This window comes from Dromiciops gliroides, chromosome 1 (genome assembly GCF_019393635.1).
Source record: "Dromiciops gliroides isolate mDroGli1 chromosome 1, mDroGli1.pri, whole genome shotgun sequence".
Taxonomy (NCBI): domain Eukaryota; kingdom Metazoa; phylum Chordata; class Mammalia; order Microbiotheria; family Microbiotheriidae; genus Dromiciops; species Dromiciops gliroides.
In genome coordinates, this window is record NC_057861.1 from 438,729,596 (window position 1) to 438,747,968 (window position 18,373).

At 38.2% G+C, this 18,373-nt stretch overlaps 1 protein-coding gene and 1 pseudogene across 1 annotated transcript in view; one reads left to right on the forward strand and one right to left on the reverse strand.

The window, feature by feature from the left end:
• Positions 1 to 18,373, reverse strand: part of MCCC2 (methylcrotonyl-CoA carboxylase subunit 2) — an 87,694-nt gene that overhangs the window by 55,597 nt on the left and 13,724 nt on the right. The window contains exons 3-6 of the mRNA XM_043975077.1: positions 14,626 to 14,710; positions 13,975 to 14,076; positions 10,343 to 10,470; positions 7,836 to 7,948 (exon numbers count right to left, since the gene is read on the reverse strand). Coding sequence (XP_043831012.1) covers positions 7,836 to 7,948; positions 10,343 to 10,470; positions 13,975 to 14,076; positions 14,626 to 14,710 — 428 coding nt within the window. The remainder of the gene's footprint in view (positions 1 to 7,835; positions 7,949 to 10,342; positions 10,471 to 13,974; positions 14,077 to 14,625; positions 14,711 to 18,373) is intronic.
• On the forward strand, positions 3,138 to 3,714 carry LOC122734328 (annotated as a pseudogene).

An 18,373-nucleotide genomic window follows, 5' to 3' on the forward strand; every position in this document is an offset into this window, starting at 1 on the left:
CAATATGATACAAAACAAAACATATGAAAGCTGAGTATGGAAAAGGTCTTTTAAAAAACATTCCATTATCATCCAGATCCAGTTGCTTACAAAATATATGCCCGTTGTGTTTGCATTACAAAAACATATGCCATGTTGTAGGATAGTCTCCAAAGGAAAACAAATCACAGGCTGGGAATCAAAAGACATTTGCCCAACTGTCCTCAATCTTTCCATTTGGAAAATATGGAAACAGTGATTCAAAAGAATAACACGAAGCTATATGAGATAAAAAGAACTCTGAGCACCTGGAGGAATATACCATGAAAGATAAGCCACTTAAGATCCAGCATCCTACTCAGACTCACTGGAAAGTACACCCTGTAGCTAGGACAACTGATTTTCAACTGACCATCTGATAATCCACTGCAAAAAAAAAAAAAAAACAAAAAACACTGTTAACTACCAAATAAGTAAGTCAATAGCTGTCCAGTTTTTATTGATACTACGATACCAACTAACCAACAGCTACTAAAGGTTCAATAACCTTGATTATTTGTGGTAGAGGGCTTTATATCAACTTTAAAACCTACATGTGATCCTGAGAGTACACTTTTTTCACAGTTTCCAGCTTCTCAATCTTGCACCCTATTTTCTTGCAAATATGAAATTAGTCTGATTTCATGGTCATCTCCTCTTCTAGCCTCTGACAAAGATAAAATCCTTCTTGGACCAGCAAAAAAGATTTAGAACCAAAAGGATTGTATAATTAGGCCCTGGGAAAATGACTGGGTGATAAGAGGCATAATATAAAAACAGTTTTGAAAAATACGAAATTACTATCTATAGTCATATGAAAAAATGCTCTAAATCACTACTGATTAGGGGAATGAAAATTAAAACAACTTTGAGGTACCACCTCACACCTGTCAGATTGGCTAATATGATTTTAAAAAAGGAAAATTATAAATGTTGGAGAATATGTGGGAAAATTGCAACACTAATGCATTGTTACTGGAGTTGTGAATTGATCCAGCCATTCTGGAGAGCAATTTGGAATTATGCCCACATGGCAACCAAACTGTGCATATACCATTTGATGTAGCAATACCACTATTAGGTCTGAATCCTAAAGAAATCATAAAAAAGGGAAAAGGACCCATATATACAAAAATATTTATAGCAACTCTTTTAGTGGTGGCAGAGAATTGGAAATTGAGGGGATGCCCATCAAGTGGGGAATGGCTGAACAAGTTGTGGTATATGAATGTAATGGAATACTACTGTGCTATAAGAAACAACCAGCAGGTGAATTTCAGAAAAACCTGGAAAGACTTATGTGAATTGATGCTGAGTGAAGCATAACTAGAAGAATATTATACACTGTAATAACAATAATGTGCGATGATCAACTATGATAGACTTAGCTCTTCTCAGCAATACAATGATCAAAGACAGTTCCAAAAGCCCTCATGATGGAAAATGCTATTCATGTCCAGAGAAAGAACTATGGAGTCTGAATGCAGATTGAAACATTCTATTTTCACTTTTTTGTTGTTTTTTCTTTCTCATAGTTTTTCCCTTTTGTTCTTATTCTTCTTTCACAACATGACTAATGTGGAAATTTGTTTAACATGATTGTATGTGTATAACCTATATCGAACTGCTTGCTACCTTAAAGGAAGGAGAGAAGAAGGAAAGGAAAGAGAAAATTTTGGAAATCAAAATCTTATAAAAATGAAAGTTGAAAACTATCTTCACATGTAATTAGGAAAAATATTATTAAGTAAAAAAATAAATAAATAAATAACAAAAAAGTATCCAGGTGTTTTTATTAAGAAAATATAAATTTAATTCAATAATCAAAGCTGAATTCAAAGTAACTTTTTTCTTATTTTATATTTTCTCAATGAATAAATACTAACTGTAGATGAAATAATCATGGAAGGAAAAGAGAGCTCAAGAATTAGTAAATGTGAAATAAATTAAATTACAAATAATGTAATGAATAAACTAAATTGAATAAAAGAAATTAAAATAAATGCATTAAATTTAAAAATAATTTAAAATGTGGCAAAAAAGAAAAGGATGAAGTTAAAATGGCACAAATATTTCAATCGTAACAACCTGATGGGCTCTGTTCTATAGAGACTCTAAAAGAGTAAAATGCTGATATCAAACTGCCACATTTCTTTTTTTAAAAAAGACAAAACACTTGGTATAGGCAAGGGCCTAATCTCATACTACTACTTGTTTCTGGCTACACTGAGAATGCTTGATTTAATCTTTTTTTTTTTATTTAATCTTTTAAGAAAAAAGTAAAACCCTAAGAGTAAAAAAATCCTCTTTGTAGAAGTCACAGTTGGGCAGCTAGGTGGCTCAGGGGATAGAGTGCTGGGCCTAGAGTCAGGAAGACCTGAGTTCAAATCTGACCTGACATTTACCAGCTGTGTGACTCTGGGCAAGTCACTTAACCTCTGTCTAATCCACCGAAGAAGCAATTGGCAAACCACTCCAGTATCTTTGCCAAGAAAACCCCATGGACAGTATGGTCCACAGAGTCACAAAGAGTCAGACACAACTAAATTACTGAACAAGAGGTCATAGTTGACACATAGGTAACTAACTATATCTGGCTAAGCTATGAAATGATTTTAATTTAGGGCTTTTGTTTACTGGGAAATGTAATTAGACATAAATTTAATCATCCATGGACAGTGAAAGGTTAAGAAAATTATGTAGAACAACAGGAATTGGATTTCTGAGTCACTTTTCAAATAACAGAAATAACAGGCTCTGGCTATGGATGGAGTACATCTAACAAAGTCTAGGAAATATATATATATATATTTTCCTGGAGTTTTGCATATTTATTCAAGAGAGCCCTAAAACTAAAAAGTGACAAGGAAGAAGAAAATTGTCTTCCTATGTCTGAACCTTGCTACTGACTACCTATATGTCTTTGGACAAGTCACTTAAACTCTGGGTCTCAATTATGTCATTTGTAAAATAATTGGGGTCTGGCAGGTGGCTCCCCTGGGGGGGGGGGGCGGGAGTAGCAGGAACTGAGCTGGTCTGCAGTGCATTGTGAGAGGAGCTCTTCTGCCTCTGCCACTATGGCTGCCACAACCACTACCACCACCACAGCCGCTGCCAACATGTTCCAAGGTTGGGAGAATGAAGGCAGCAAGCCAAGCTCCAGGGTAATGAAACCCCCTGGAGGAGACTCAAGCAATCTCTTTGGAACTCCAGAAAAAGTTGTTCCTTCAAATAGACCAAATAGAACGGCACCGAATATCTTTGGAGCATCTGAGGAACCTCAGAATACACCCAAAAGGTCAAATCCTCCAGGAGGCAAACGAAGTGGTATCTTTGAAGAGCCTACTTCTACGCAGGCTTGATATCATTTGAATCCCCCTGGTGGAAAGACTAGTGACATCTTTGGGTCCCCAATCACCATTACCTACACCCTTAACACATCCAAACAAGCCCAAGGATCATATTGTCTTATGTGAAGGTGAGGACACAAAATTGCAACTTAGAGCTACAGAGAATACACAATCTTCAAAATAAGAACATGATGAGAAATGTGATAAAGGAAAGGAGGAACAAGCCAAGCAAACTGAGTCTAAACTCAAGACTGACAACCATGAGGCCAGGTTGGGCCCCAGGCCCCACTCACACAACAAAGTCCTCAACCTACCAGGTGGCAAATCCAGCATCTCTTTCTACTAAAGGAAACTACTACCAGCATCTTCAGGCTAGAAACTCTTCTGTTAGGGTGTCAAGGTTTATAGTTTCTAATTAGTGCAAGTTGGGGTGGGGCAGGGAGGGAAGGGGTTGATAATTTATGTAAAGATTTTCATGTAGCTTGCTGTTCAAATTTGTCTTCTAGAAACAGCTAGGGCTACAAAGGACAAGGAGACACAGAGCCTTTCAGGGAATAAAAAAAAACAAATGTTATGAGAACAAGAAGGAATTCCCCAGGTTTGCATCCCAGAATTAGTTCCAAATATTAGAGAATCTTTGATGGAGTGAAAGAAAATGGGGAAAGAGTAGGATCTTCATAGGTACTAGGAACATCCATGTTTTGGTGGGCAAAAATGTACATCTAAGCATGGTCCCGCAACAGTAGCCATTGGCAGTGTCACTAGGGGACTAAAAATCCATGTGAATAAAATGTTGGAATAATATGTAGCCCAAGGAATGCTACAAGTTGTGTGTCAGAAGGGTAACAGATCATTTAGCTCACAGGGTCCTTAAATTATAGAGTGATGATACAGGACCTTTACCTTTTATGGGGACACTACTAATATCTAAGAAAACAGGTATTAAATCTATCTGTGTCCTTCTGTTTGCCTCCATGATGCATTGTTCAGCAGATATCCTATGAGGCGTTTTGACCTCTTTCCCACAAAAGCTAGGGAAAGACTCACTAAGCTGCAACTTGAAAGGGGTATTGGACTTGATTTGACTTCTGCAAGTGTTTATCAGTCGAACCAATTTTCCTTTTCCCATGTTTATAGACCTATTCTTAATGGCAGATTTTTGCACCCATATCTTCCAGCGGCATCTATAACTTCTGTCATCTAGAAAAAGCCCTTAGCTCAAAAGGCCTGCCTTACATAAGAGAGTAAAGTGAATAATATTTCTCTGCAGTTCACTAGTGGTAGGAACATACTACTTTCACGAACCACAATTCTTTTCTAAAGAGGGTAAGTGGGACCTTCCAGTCTTTTTTAAAGGCCTTTTAACCTAATTTCTTTCTGATATTTTGGTTATTCATATTTTTCTAAGACTTTTTTATTGTAATCATTTAATGAGGAGAGCAAATCACTGAGACCCTTCAGTTCTTCAAAATAAACATTTTGGACAATAAAAAAATAAGGGGGGATTGCATCTCAAAATATATGAACCTATGATCCACCAAGCTAGAGTCTATGGATGACAGCAACTCTGAAATAGGAAAAATAGTAGTTGTGAAACAAAAATCAAAGGAAGGAGCCAACAATAAATCCAAGGACTAGAGTGTCTATAAAATAACAGGAACAGAGGAGCAGCTAGGTGGCACAGTGAATAAAGCACCAGCCCTGGATTCAGGAGGACCTGAGTTCAAATCCAGCCTCAGACACCTGACACTTAACTAGCTGTGTGACCCTAGGCAAGTCACTTAACCCTCACTGCCCTGCCAAAAAAACCAACAACAACAACAAAAAATAACAGGAACAGGATCATAGAATTAAAAAGTGTTTTAGGTACCATCCTCAAAATAACCCTATAATAGAGGTACCACAACAGTAGTGTACCCATTTTAAAGATGAAAAACAGAGGCTCTGTTCTCAGGCACAAAGTTAGTTTGTCAGAGGCAGGAAATGAGCCCAAGACTGACTCTTGCCATTAAGAGGCAAAAGTTCATTTGTGGACAAAAAAAAAGTTCTTAGTGACATTCCAGAGCACCAGTGTTTTAAATTCTATCTTAAACCCCAAGGTAGATTAATTATGTCAGTCAACAAGTTGGTCAACAATCAATAAGCATTTGCAATGGGCTATGGGACATTCAGTATAAGCTATCCTATAAGCAGTTGGAGATGCAAGACTGGAGAGTCGAAAAAGAAGCTAGATAAAGAGATCTATGAATCCCTGGTATAGAGATGGTCACTGAATCCCTAGGAACTGATGAACTCACTATGTGAAAGAGTATAGAAAAGGAAGATGAGATGACCCAGACCAGAGCCTTGGTAAACACCCACAGCTAGTAGGCTCAACCTAGATGAAAATCCAGAAAAAGAGACAGAGGAGGAATGGTCAGACAGGTAGGAGGAGAGAATGATGTCCTGAAAACCTAGAAAAAAGAGAATATCAATGAGGAGAGGGTGATAAGAGTGTCAAAGGCTAAAGAAAGGTCAAGGAGAACTGAGAAAAGGTCATCAGATGGGACAAGAGTCCACTGGTAACTTTAGAGAGAACAAGTTCCATTTCAGAGTTAGAAGGGACTTGGGAAGCCTTCTAGTCCAACTCCTTCATTTTAAAGATGAGGCCTAAGAAGTATAAGTGACCTGCCCGAGGTCAAAGAGAGCACAAGCATAAGAAGCAGGGTTTGAACTCAACTCCTGAGACCCCAGAGTCAGTGCTCTGTATCATATTTTAGATCAGTACTTAGAATGGGGGAAATAGTTGGAAGCTTTATACAGCTTGAAATGAATTTCTTGACAATAAATACTTACTGACCTGAGGGAGTAAAAATAGATATGAGGGGGCAGCTAGGTGGCGCAGTGGATAAAACACCGGCAGTGGATTCAGAAAGACCTGAGTTCAAATCCGGCCTCTGACATTTGACATTAGCTGTGTGACCCTGGGCAAGTCACTTAACCCTCATTTTCCCCACCAAAAAAATAAAAATAGATATGAAATGGAATTATATAGTCTCCCTAAGCTCAAGTCTCAGATCAGCAAAGTCATATGAAGCATGAAATGTTCACTTTTCCATAAAGCAGTAGGAGTTGAAACTCAGAACCTTCAGATTTTAAAATTTGTTTATTGGTTTTTTTACTCTACTTTCATTTCCAAGTATATCCTTTTCTCCTCCTATACTAAGGAAGCCATCCCCTTTTAATAAGGAATTAAAAAACAGGAAAAAAAGTAGTTCAATTAAACTAACCAACAGCAGTATCTGAAAATGTTTCATGATGGTACTGATATCATCAGACAGTATCTGACCTGTCCCATGCCCACCAACAGTGCTCTCCAATTCATAACAAAGAGAAAGAGGCTTGGCATTAGATTTTACTTGAGAGAAAATGCAAGATCACTACTAAGTACTACTTGGCAATGAGGTCAAAGATGGATGGAAGGGATCTATATATACTATAATATTTATAGAAGCATTTTTTGTTGTGGCAAATAACTGGAATTTACAGGAGTATACTGCAATTGTGGAACAGCTAAACAAATTGTGGTATATAAATGTAATGGGACATTATTGAGAATTAAGAAATGACAAAAAAAAATTAGTAAAGCAAAGAAACTTGGAAATATCTGAAAGAAATAATTCAGAATAGAATGAGCAAAACCAGAACAATTTACACAATGACCACAATTATGTTTAGTTGATGATGAAGCGTGCCTCCCACTTCTCATCAGAGACATGATGGAAAATGAGTGCAGAATGAGACATTCATTTTCAGACACGGAGAGGGATATTGATTTTTTTTTTTTGCTTGACTATATTTTTTGTGTGTGTGTGAGGCAATTGGGGTTAAGTAACTTGCCCAGGGTCACACAGCTAGTAAGTTTTAAGTGTCTGAGGCCAGATTTGAACTCAGGTTCTCCTGACTCCAGGGCCGGTGCTCTATCCACTGCGCCATCTAGCTGCTCCTTGACTATATATATTATAGTGGAGGGCTTCTATGGGGTAGGGGGGAGGCAGGAAGAAATAATTAGTGAATAGCAAGAGATACAAAAAAAAAAAAATCAATAAAAAAATTTTAAATGCAAAGAAGAAACCAAAAGTTTCAGAAGGGTACACATACAAGGCAATTTTGTTATTACTCAGTTAAATTAATACATACTTTTTGTTTTGGGTTTTTGGGGGTTTTTTTTGCAGGGCAATGGGGGTTAAGTGACTTGCCCAGGGTCACACAGCTAGTAAGTGTCAAGTGTCTGAGGCCGGATTTGAACTCAGGTCCTCCTGAATCCAGGGCCAGCGCTTTAACCACTGTGCCATCTAGCTGCCCCCAATACATACTTTTAAAAAACATAACAGTTCACAGTTTCACATACAATTATTTTGTTCTTCTTTGCTTATTGAAAAGTTTGTTTTGTAATCATTAAGTTCATGTCAAAAATAAGAAAATTACCTGTGAAATATTTCTAGAAGACATAATTGCTTGATTATAGAAGATGCGACCAAAATGATCTCGATCTGGAAATACTTCTGCTTGTTGAGGTAAGTTTGCACCTCCTGAATCAACTAAAGATAGTAAGAGAGTCACAACAATATATTACAAAGATTATACATTATGACCAAGTGGGATTTATACCAGGAATGCAGGTATGGTTCAACATAAGGAAAACTATTAACAAAATTGTTTATATCAATAATAAAAGCTTAAAATCATATGACTTTATCGATAGATGCTGAAAAAGCTTTTGATAAAGTATAACTTTCATTTCTATTAAAAACACTGTGCCACCTAGCCACCCCCAAGAGTTTTTAATAGAAATGAAAGTTATACTTTATCAAAAGCAATATAATAAAAATGACAATTTTACCTCAACTAATTTACATATTCAATGCTATCCCAATTAACAAAAAAACTATTATACTGAATTAAAAAAAATAATAAAAAAATTCATTTGGAAGAACAAAAAGTCAAGAATATCAAAGAAAGTCATGAAAAAAATGTAAAGGTTTAGCAGTACCAGAGCTTAAACTATATTAGAAGGCAGTAATATATCAAGAGTATCTTGTACTGGCTAAGAAATAGAAATGGAGATCAATGAAACAGAGTAGACATAAAATTTACAGCAGCAAATAAATACAGTAACCTTATATTTAACAAGTGTAAAGACTTAAAATTTTGGCATAAGAATTCATTATTTGGGCCTACAGTAAGGAAGACTTTAGTTCAAATCTGGCCTCAGATATTTATGAGCTTTGTGACCTTGGGCAAGTCACTTAACCTGTTTGCCTCTGTTTTCTCAACTGTTAAATGGACATAAAAATAGCACCTATCTCGAGGAGCTGTTTTGAGGATCAAATGATATAATATTGGTAAAGGACTTGGCACATAGTAGGCACTTAATAAATTCTTGTTATCTTCCCTCTTCCCTTCAGCAAATGATCTAGATCTGGTTTTCTTAAAATATTTATTACCTTCAGTTGAAGTTCTTACTTCCAAAGTTCTTTCTAGCACCTTATCAGAAACAGGGTTCAAAAATGGAATCTTCATAGAGAGGTGATGGACACAGAGTACAGACTGAGGCACTTTTTCTGGAACATTGTCAATCCATGAATTTGTTTTGTTTGATGATACATGTTTGTAACAGAGATCTTTGTTTTTCTTACTTTCTCAATGGGTAAGGTGGAAGGGAGTGGGTAAAAGGGCAAAAGAGGTAAGAGGAAGAGAAGACAGATCTTTGTTGGAAAAAAATACAATTTAAGGTGAAAAAAAGAATGGAATCATTATGCAAATACGTTCTGATGAAATAAATGACATGGCCAAACTAAACATACTGCTTAATCAAGTTTTAATACTAAAATCTAAGGCTGGTTAAGCATTCAGATGAGGGGTTATTAACCTGGAATCCATGATTTGGGGGGGAGGGCAGGGCAATGAGGGTTAAGTGACTTGCCCAAGGTCACACAGTTAGTAATTGTCAAGTGTCTGAGGCCAGATTTGAACTCGGGTCCTCCTGAATCCAGGGTCAGCGCTTTATCCATCCTAGCTGCCCCCTGGAATCCATGATTTTTTAAAAAAATATTCTGGTAATTATATTTCAGTACAATTGGTTTCCTTTGTAATCCTATGTATTTTAAAACAAGATTCTGAGAAGGGATCCACAAAAACCCTGATCTGATATTGTGTGCATTTTCAATCATCTAAGTAGACTAATAGCAAAATCTCATTAGGCTGGGGGCAGCTAGGTGGCACAGTGGATAAAAGCACCAGCCCTGGATTCAGGAGTACCTGAGTTCAAATCTTGGCCTCAGACACTTGACACTTACTAGCTGTGTGACCCTGGGCAAGTCACTTAACCCCAATTGCCTTACTAAAAAAAAAAAAAAATCTCATTAGGCTTTAAGAATGAGTACCTACAGGGCGGCTAGGTGGCGCAGTGGATAAAGCACCAGTCCTGTATTCAGGAGGACCTGAGTTTAAATCCGGCCTCAGACACTTGACATTTACCAGCTGTGTGACCCTGGGCAAGTCACTTAACCCCACTGCCCCGCCAAAAAAAAAAAAAAGAATGAGTACCTACCATGTGCAAGGCACTGTGCTGGATTTTGTTGGGAATATAAAGAAAAATATTACCCAACTCCCTGCCTTCATGAAGGTTAAAGTCTCAGTGAGGGGAGAAGAAATGTACACAAATAACTATAAAATAATAAAAAAGTGGAATAAAGGGTGCTGCATTAGAGTAAAGGAAAGACAAATTGTTTTTAGTTGGGTGTCGGGGAAAGAAGACATCAGAACAAGCTTTGTGGAGGAGCAGATTCAGCAAGCCCCATGCTCCCTTGGGCCACTGTTTCAGAAATCCACACTGATGGATATATAGGGATGTGAGCTCTTTCATCAGAACCTTTTTTTTTTTATTTATATTTATGGGCATTATTTAAATGATTCCACTAATGCTGACTTACCTAAATACAGGCAGGGGAGCCTGTTTTGCAAGGCAATTTCTTGGGCACGTAGGTGTTTTTTCACGGTCACTGGGTAATAGGACCCACCTTTGACAGTTGCATCATTAGCAACAATCATGCATTCCACTCTGAAAGGTACAATATCAACAGAATGTGAAAGGTTTCTGCAAAAAGGCCAATTTCACTTTATCATTACAAGCCATCCCACCACAACTGTCTATTTTAATTCAATAATTATGTATGAAGTGCCTTTGTGCAGGCCCTCCCCTTGACCCAGAATGGCATATTTATTCTATTTATATTCATGGAGGTCTTTATCTCCTCCAATAGAACAGAAGTTCCTTGACCACAAGGATTCTTTCCTTCTTGGTATTTGTATCACCAGCACCTAGCACAGAGTTTCTGGGTAATTAATCAATTTATCAAGCCAGCAATCAATACATTACTGGTTAATCATTTCTCTTAGTAACCAAAGATGACCCACAGAGAGCCTGAAAGTCTTAAATACTTTTTGAAAGGGAATGCTCGGGGAAGCTAGGTGGCGCAGTGGATAGAGCACTGGCCCTGGAGTCAGGAGTACCTGAGTTCAAATCCGGCCTCAGACTTAACACTTACTAGCTGTGTGACCCTGGGCAAGTCACTTAACACCAACTGCCTCACTTTTAAAAAAAGGGGGGGGGCGGATGCTCCATATATTACCTATATCTGATTGCTTGCCATCTTGGGGAAGAGGGAGGGAAGGGAGAGAGGGAGAAAAATTTGGAACTCAAAATCTTACAAAAATTAATGTTGAAAACTGTCTTTACATGTAATTGGAAAATAACATAAAAACTACCAAAAAGAAGAAGAAGAAGAAGAAGAAGAAGAAGAAGAAGAAGAAGAAAGGGAATACCCCAACAAGTGAAAATCAACCCTGACTAGTGAACATTTAATGGGAACTAGAAGTCTTCAGCTCCTCCTGCTAAGAACATGGCTTGGTCATAGATGAAGCAGCCTCCAACAATCTGGACAGGGGAATCCATCTCCATCCAGACCACTCTTCTTGGTTTTCTGCTTCATGAGCTGGGTCACCCTAAACTCTAATGGAGGGGACCAAAGACAGGGGCTCCTTTCCCCAGGGTGAGAACTCACCCAGACTGGATTCTGTTTACACTATATAGAAGTTAGGTCTCCTAGTTGGGTGGGGTCCCACCCAAGATTGAAGAGCATGTTTCTTTGAGGGCTAGGGGTAATCTCTTCAATTGGTCATGTCCTTCATAGACTTACTTTTTACAGGAGCTGGGTCTTAATGAGGAAATAAAAGAAAAAAGGCTGGGTGCCAATTTAATAATTAGTTATTAATGTAACAGTAAAATAATAATTTCTCTCACTTGTTATATGAGACTAGAGCTTATGAGAGACAAATGCTGAATAGATGATAGATAGATAGATAGATAGATAGATAGATAGATAGATAGATAGATAGATAGATAGATAGATCTATAAATCAATCAATCAATCTTGGAGTTATCTGCTTATAAATGATAATGAAATCCATAGGAACTGACAAGGTTACCAAGAATATAAAGAGAAAAGAGGACCCAAAGTAGAGCCTTGAGGTACAACTATAGTCAGTGAGGGGGAAATTAGATGGATTATCAAATAGCAAACAAGTCTGGGAAGAAACCCTCGGACAGTTAGGAAGAGAACCAAGAAAGAACAGTGCCACAAAAATTTAAAGAGGAGTATCCATGAAGAGAAGGTAGTGAGAAGTATTGAATGCTACAGTGATGTAGAAAAGGGCTGGAATCTGATCACCCATCTGATGTGGCAATTAAGAGATCAGAGGTTGGGAGCAGCTAGGCAGTGCAGTGGATAAAGCACCGGCCCTGGATTCAGGAGTACCTGAGTTCAAATCCTGCCTCAGACACTTGACATTTGCTAACTGTGTAACCCTGGGCAAGTCACTTAACTCCAATTTCCTCACCAAAAGAAAAAAATAAAAGAGAGATCAGTGCTAACTTTGGAGAAAGCAGTTTCTAGTGAGTGATGAAGTTGCAAGCCAAACAGAAGGTGGTGAGAGAAGAAAAAGTGGAAGCAATGAAGGAAGATAGCTTTTCCTAGAAGTTGGCTGTGAAAGGGAGGAGAGATCTAGGAGTTTAGCTCTAGTAAAGGTTCTTTACAGATGGTGTGGTAAAAAGTTTTAACAGTCGGTTAGATAATGGAGAGACGCCAGTTTTTTTTAGGACCACCCTTTTGGGGAGGAGACCAACAGCATGAGCTACGCACACCAGTCCGCCTGCGATGCAGGCCAGATTGCCTGCTGAGCACTCGACTTCCGGGGTGCAAGCTTAAAAGGCAAGGAGAGAACAGAAGCTGGGCCTTTTTTCCTGCTCCGCTGGTCTCCTGGCTGCGCTGCACAGACAGACGCAGACTGGAGTTTGACTCTGCCCGGCTCTCCGTTAACAGCATGCGCTTGACTCGGTCTCTCGCCCCAAAGGTGGCCTTCCGCTTTTGGTGAGTTTTATACGGAATATAGACTAAGCCTAGACTTAAGACGATTTGTATTGTATTTCTACTTTCCTATCCTTCTAATCAACATCACCTTGTGACTACCATACAATAAAAGCTCTATCTAGAAAACCAGAAGCTTCTTCCATTTACTAGTCTGGGAGATAAATTAAGGGAAAGTTTAAGTAGGGTAGATTTATGATCTAATATCCAATTTTAATCTCACAATGGAGGACATTCAGGTATGTTTACAGGCACCAGGGAAGAAGCCAGCAGACTAGGAGAGATTGAAGATCATAGAAAAAAAGAGGCAATGCCTATGGAGGCTTTCTGTAAGACAAGCCAGCAGGGGATGGGATGAAGGATGCATCAACCAACCAGCATTTATGAAGCAGCAGGACACTGTACTAAATGCTAGGGATACAAAGACCAAAGTAAGGCAGCCTATATTCTAATTGGGGGATACAAGCTTTTTGTAGCTATGTAAACACAAAATCTATACAAAATAAGCAGTGAATATGCTGTGGTAGATTAACAACTACAGTGGCTCAGGAGTGTCCTCTTTAATAAGGTGACCAGAGCCTTGAAGAGAGCCAGGGGTTCCAAATGGTAGAGAATTCTAGGAATGGGAGTAGCAGAAGATAGAATGTCATCCATGAGGAACAGCAAGCAGGCCAGTTTACCTCAAGCATCAAGTGTGAGCAGGAATAATGTGCAATAATTCTAGAACTAAAGAATGAAGGCAGATGGTAAAGGAATCCGCATTTTATCCTAAAGGTGACAAGGAGCTACTGAAGATCCCTGAGTAGCAGAGTAACCTGATCAGTCCTATATTTCAGGATCAGCAATTTGGCAGCTGTGGAAGATGGACTAGAGAGAGGACAGACGGAATGCAGAAGTGCAGGGTGTATATCTGGTCTTCCACTGCTAATTCAGACTAGATAGAAAGGAAACAGGAATTTGGAGATACAAACTACCTTGAAAGAATTTAGATGGATTAAACTAAATCCTCCCTACAAAGAATCTCTAATCAACATAAATTCAGCAAATCTAACACAGAAAGCAAAGTCCTAGACATCTTGGCCATATGAAAAGTCTTTTTCATGACAAGCTGCACAACAGAAGACACATAAGATCCTTACCCTGACACTCGGCCAATGCCTGTAATAATTCCACCTGCTGGAACTTCTTCATTATCATACAATTGGTAACCTGCAAACTGGGAAAACTCCAGGAATGGAGAGCTGCAGGGAGGAAAAGGATATTATATAAATTATTGTCATTAAACAAAGCTAATAAATTTTTTAAATTTCAATATAAAAGGTATTTTTTCTTTATTACTTATCTCCAAGTATATGCATTTAATACATTATTAAGAAATTTCCAAATGAAAATCAAGAATTGCAATCTTATTGGTTAAAAAATCAATTATAGGGCGGCTAGGTGGCGCAGTGGATAAAGCACCGGCCCTGGATTCAGGAGTACCTGAGTTCAAATCCAGCCTCAGACACTTGACACTTACTAGCTGTGTGACCCTGGGCAAGTCACTTAACCCCCATTGCCCGCAAAAAAAAAAAATCAATTATAATAGAAATGAAATCCCACCTATAATTAGTCAGATAATCAATAAATTAAGCACCAAGTATGTGCTAGGAAAAATGTACTAAGTGCTGGAGATACAAAGAATGGCAAAAGACAGTCCTTGTTCTCAATTATTCCATAAGGCTACTTATTTCTAATAACAATATGAATTAGGAGAGGTAGTCTGCATTAGTACTTAAAAATATACTAACCCTGGATCTAGGAGTCTATCAATTCTTTCTCTAGGGAGCAGTTTTCCTCTTGATGTGTGTCGTTTCCTTGCTTTCTCTCCACCTCCTATGACAATCAAATGATTCATTAGCATTATAAGAATATATATAGTCCTTTAAGGTATGCAAAACACTCAACATACATTTTCATTTGGCCCTCACAACTCCTCTATGAAACAGGCACTATAATTTGAAATGAGAAAAATTAGGTGAGGCTTAAAGATTTTAAGTGACTGGCCCATGGTAACACAGCCAGTGTCAGAAAGAAAGGGAACCCAAATCTTCCTGATGCCAAGTCCAACATCTTATCCTTTATGCTTCTATATTGCCTCTTCCTATAACAAAGCAGATACTGTAGGCTACTATCTATATTTAATGTATTACTACATAAACAGATGAACACTTTAGATAAAAGCCTAATGGCTCTTTTTTGAAAGCTTAAGATATCACATAATAGGATGGTTGATTCTTGCAACTATTTCTTTTGCTTATAATCTGCTGACTTCTAAAAATTAACTATAATATCTGCATTACATGGAAAACCATGTTTTCTAACATATTTTTCACCTTTTTTCCATGTAAATAAATATCTTTGCACTGAAATCATAGAGAATTAAATATGTGTGTGTATGTTGATTTAATTTGGAGTCTTATAAAAAGTCCTTCAAAGATTTTCTCAACCTCCTCATCCTCTTGGAATAAATGTTGACAGATAAGCTTCAATGACTTTGTGGTAGTTCCTTGCAAATGCTGATCATAAATACCCCAAGATATGAAAGGATATTTCTTCCTGTCTCTGGAAACACAACAAAATAATGCTAGTAACCTCTCTAGACTGTGAACTGTCCCTCCACCATACTATAACTTTCTTTTGTCTTCTGAATTAACTTGTGCCAAGAATATAAAGACTAATATGATTTGGTTCCTCCAACTGTACACTGAGTTGCTGGTCTCTGGAGAGTGACTTCACTTTTGAGACACCAAAAGTCTTGTTCATGTTTATACAAAGTCTAAATATCACACAATCCTTAGCACATTTTTTTGCAATCCTATCACATTGCTATAGAAACAAAAGGCCTAAGGCCCATTTCATATTCACTTGATGCAACAAGCTCTCAAAATATTGTCCTATATTTCTTCTCTTTTAAGTCAAAACCCAAGGAAAAAACTGTCTATATTCACTGCCTCTACTTCATCTTCTCTCACTTCTCAAACCCTTGATATCTGACTTCCAACCTATCACACTTAAACCTCTCTCCAAAGATACCAATGATCTCTTAAATTACTAAATCCAATAGCCTTTTCTTGGTCCTCAGCCTCCTTGGCTTCTCAGTAGCATCTGATACTGCCAACCAGGCTCTCATCCTTCATAGGCTTTGGTGACACTGCTCTCTCTGGTTTCTCCTCCCTCCTGTCTGGCTCCTCTTCAGTCACTTTTGCCAACTCATCACATACATCTCACCCACTAAAGTTCTACCCAGAGAGGCAGAGCAATAGTCAGAGAACCTGAGCTCACATCTCAGTTCTGCCATTAACAAGCAAAGCACTTAACCTTTCCAAGACTCAGTTTCTTCATCTCTAAAATGAGAAGATTGACCTCGATGGCCTCTAAAGAATCGCTTCCAACTCTAAATCTATGATCCTATGATCTTTCCTCGAAGTATACTTTCTCCCTTAGAAATCTCACCAGCTCCCATGGATTCATTTATCAGCTGTAGGCAGATGATCTACACATCTACATATCAATCTCTATTCTCTCTTGTGAACTTCGGTCCCTCATCATCAGCAATTGCCTATTGGGCATTTCCAACTGAATGTTCCACAGACAGCTCCAATTCAACATAACTCATCATCTTTCTCTCAAAATGTGTACTTCTTCTTAACCTTCTTATCTCTGAAGAAAGTACTATCACTATCCCCCTTACAAACACCAAGCTTTGTTTGTACATACTTTGTATTGATTGATCTATGTAAATAATGTTTCTTCCAAGAGAAGGTAAAGTCTTTGAGAAAGCACAGTGCCTTGTACATAGTAAGCATTTTTACTAAATGCTTATTGAATGAACAAAATTTCTTGGTGATCAAAGAATTTATCATCAAGGGCACTATCATCCTTACAAACACCAGACAGACTTCACAACCTCAGCACCCTCACTTCTCATCTCCAATCATTTGCTAAGTCTTGCTGATTCCACCACCATAACAGCTCTTCTATCCATCCCCTTTTCTCCATTCACAGATACAAGCCTATTTCAGACTCTGATCAGCTCTAACCTGGACTATTACAAAACAGCTCCCTGCCTCAAGTCTTTCCCTTCCCTATTCAACTCCGAAAGCAATATTCCTAAAGCACAGATCCATGTCATTCCACAATTCAAGAAGCTCCAGTGGGCAGCTAGGTGGCGCAGTGGATAGAGCACCGGCCCTGGAGTGGTAATTTTGCAAATGCTGATCATAAACACTCCAAGATATGAAAGGATATTTCTTCCTGTCTCTGGACACACAACAAAATAATGCTAGTAACCTCTCTAGCCTGTGAACTGTCCCTCCACCATACTATAACTTTCTTTTGTCTTCTGAATTAACTTGTGCCAAGAATATAAAGACTAATATGATTTGTCCTCCAATTGTACATTGAGTTGCTGGAACCCAGGAGTGCCTGGGTTCAAATCCGGCCTCAGACACTTAACACTTACTAGCTGTGTGACCCTGGGCAAGTCACTTAACCCCAATTGCCTCACTAAAAAAAAAAAAAAAAAAAGCTCCAGTGGTTCTCTCTTGCCTGTAAGAGTCAATACAAACTCCTCCCTGGCACTGAAAACTTCTTCGAAAAGACTCCTAGCCTCTCTTTTTAGGCTTATTGCACACACTGAACACTTTCCAGTTCAACTGGCCTATGTGCTATTGCCAAGACGTGACATTCCATTCCTCATGTCTGTGCCACTGGAATACAAGACTGTTCACCATTCCTGGAAGTCTCCCCTCTTCAGCCTTACCTCCAAGAATCCCTACATTCCCTTGAAACTCAACACAAGTGCTACCTCCTACACAAGTGCCTTTCCTGATCCCTTCACATTTTCAGGGCCTTATGTCTACTCCCCTATTTGTTTGTACATATTTTATACTGATTGATCTATGTAAGCATTATTGCTCTCCAAAAGAAGGTAAACTCCTTGAGAGAGCATAATGCCTTGCATACAGTAGGCATTTTGCTAAATGCTTACTGAATGGATTTTCTTTTAAGATCAAAGAATTCACTTTCAAGGTGTCAATCTACTTAGAGTGGTCCTCAGAAAACAGATATAGCATGTTATACTCAGTCTTGGTACCATAGTAAAAAATGTCAGAATATGCACTCTAATGGTAATGTTTTACATAATTGCTCATGTATAACCTATATCTGATTGCTTACCATCTCAGGGATGGGGTAGGGGAGGCAGGGAATGAGAGAGGGATAGAATTTGGAACTCAAAACTTTAAATAAATTAATAAAGAAAGAACATGCACTCTGCTGGTATAGTCTTTGAGAACTCCACCTCACGTACATACCATGATAAGGTATTATGACTGGACTCTGTGAAGGCAATGTACACAGGTGATGCTTAATAAATGTTTGCCAACTGAATGACTGGGCAGAATTACCCCTTCTAAGCCTAAACTTTGTTCAGGAGAATTAGGCAGCAAATCTAAAGAATCAGTAGCCTTCTTAAATTTTGAACTTCATAAATGT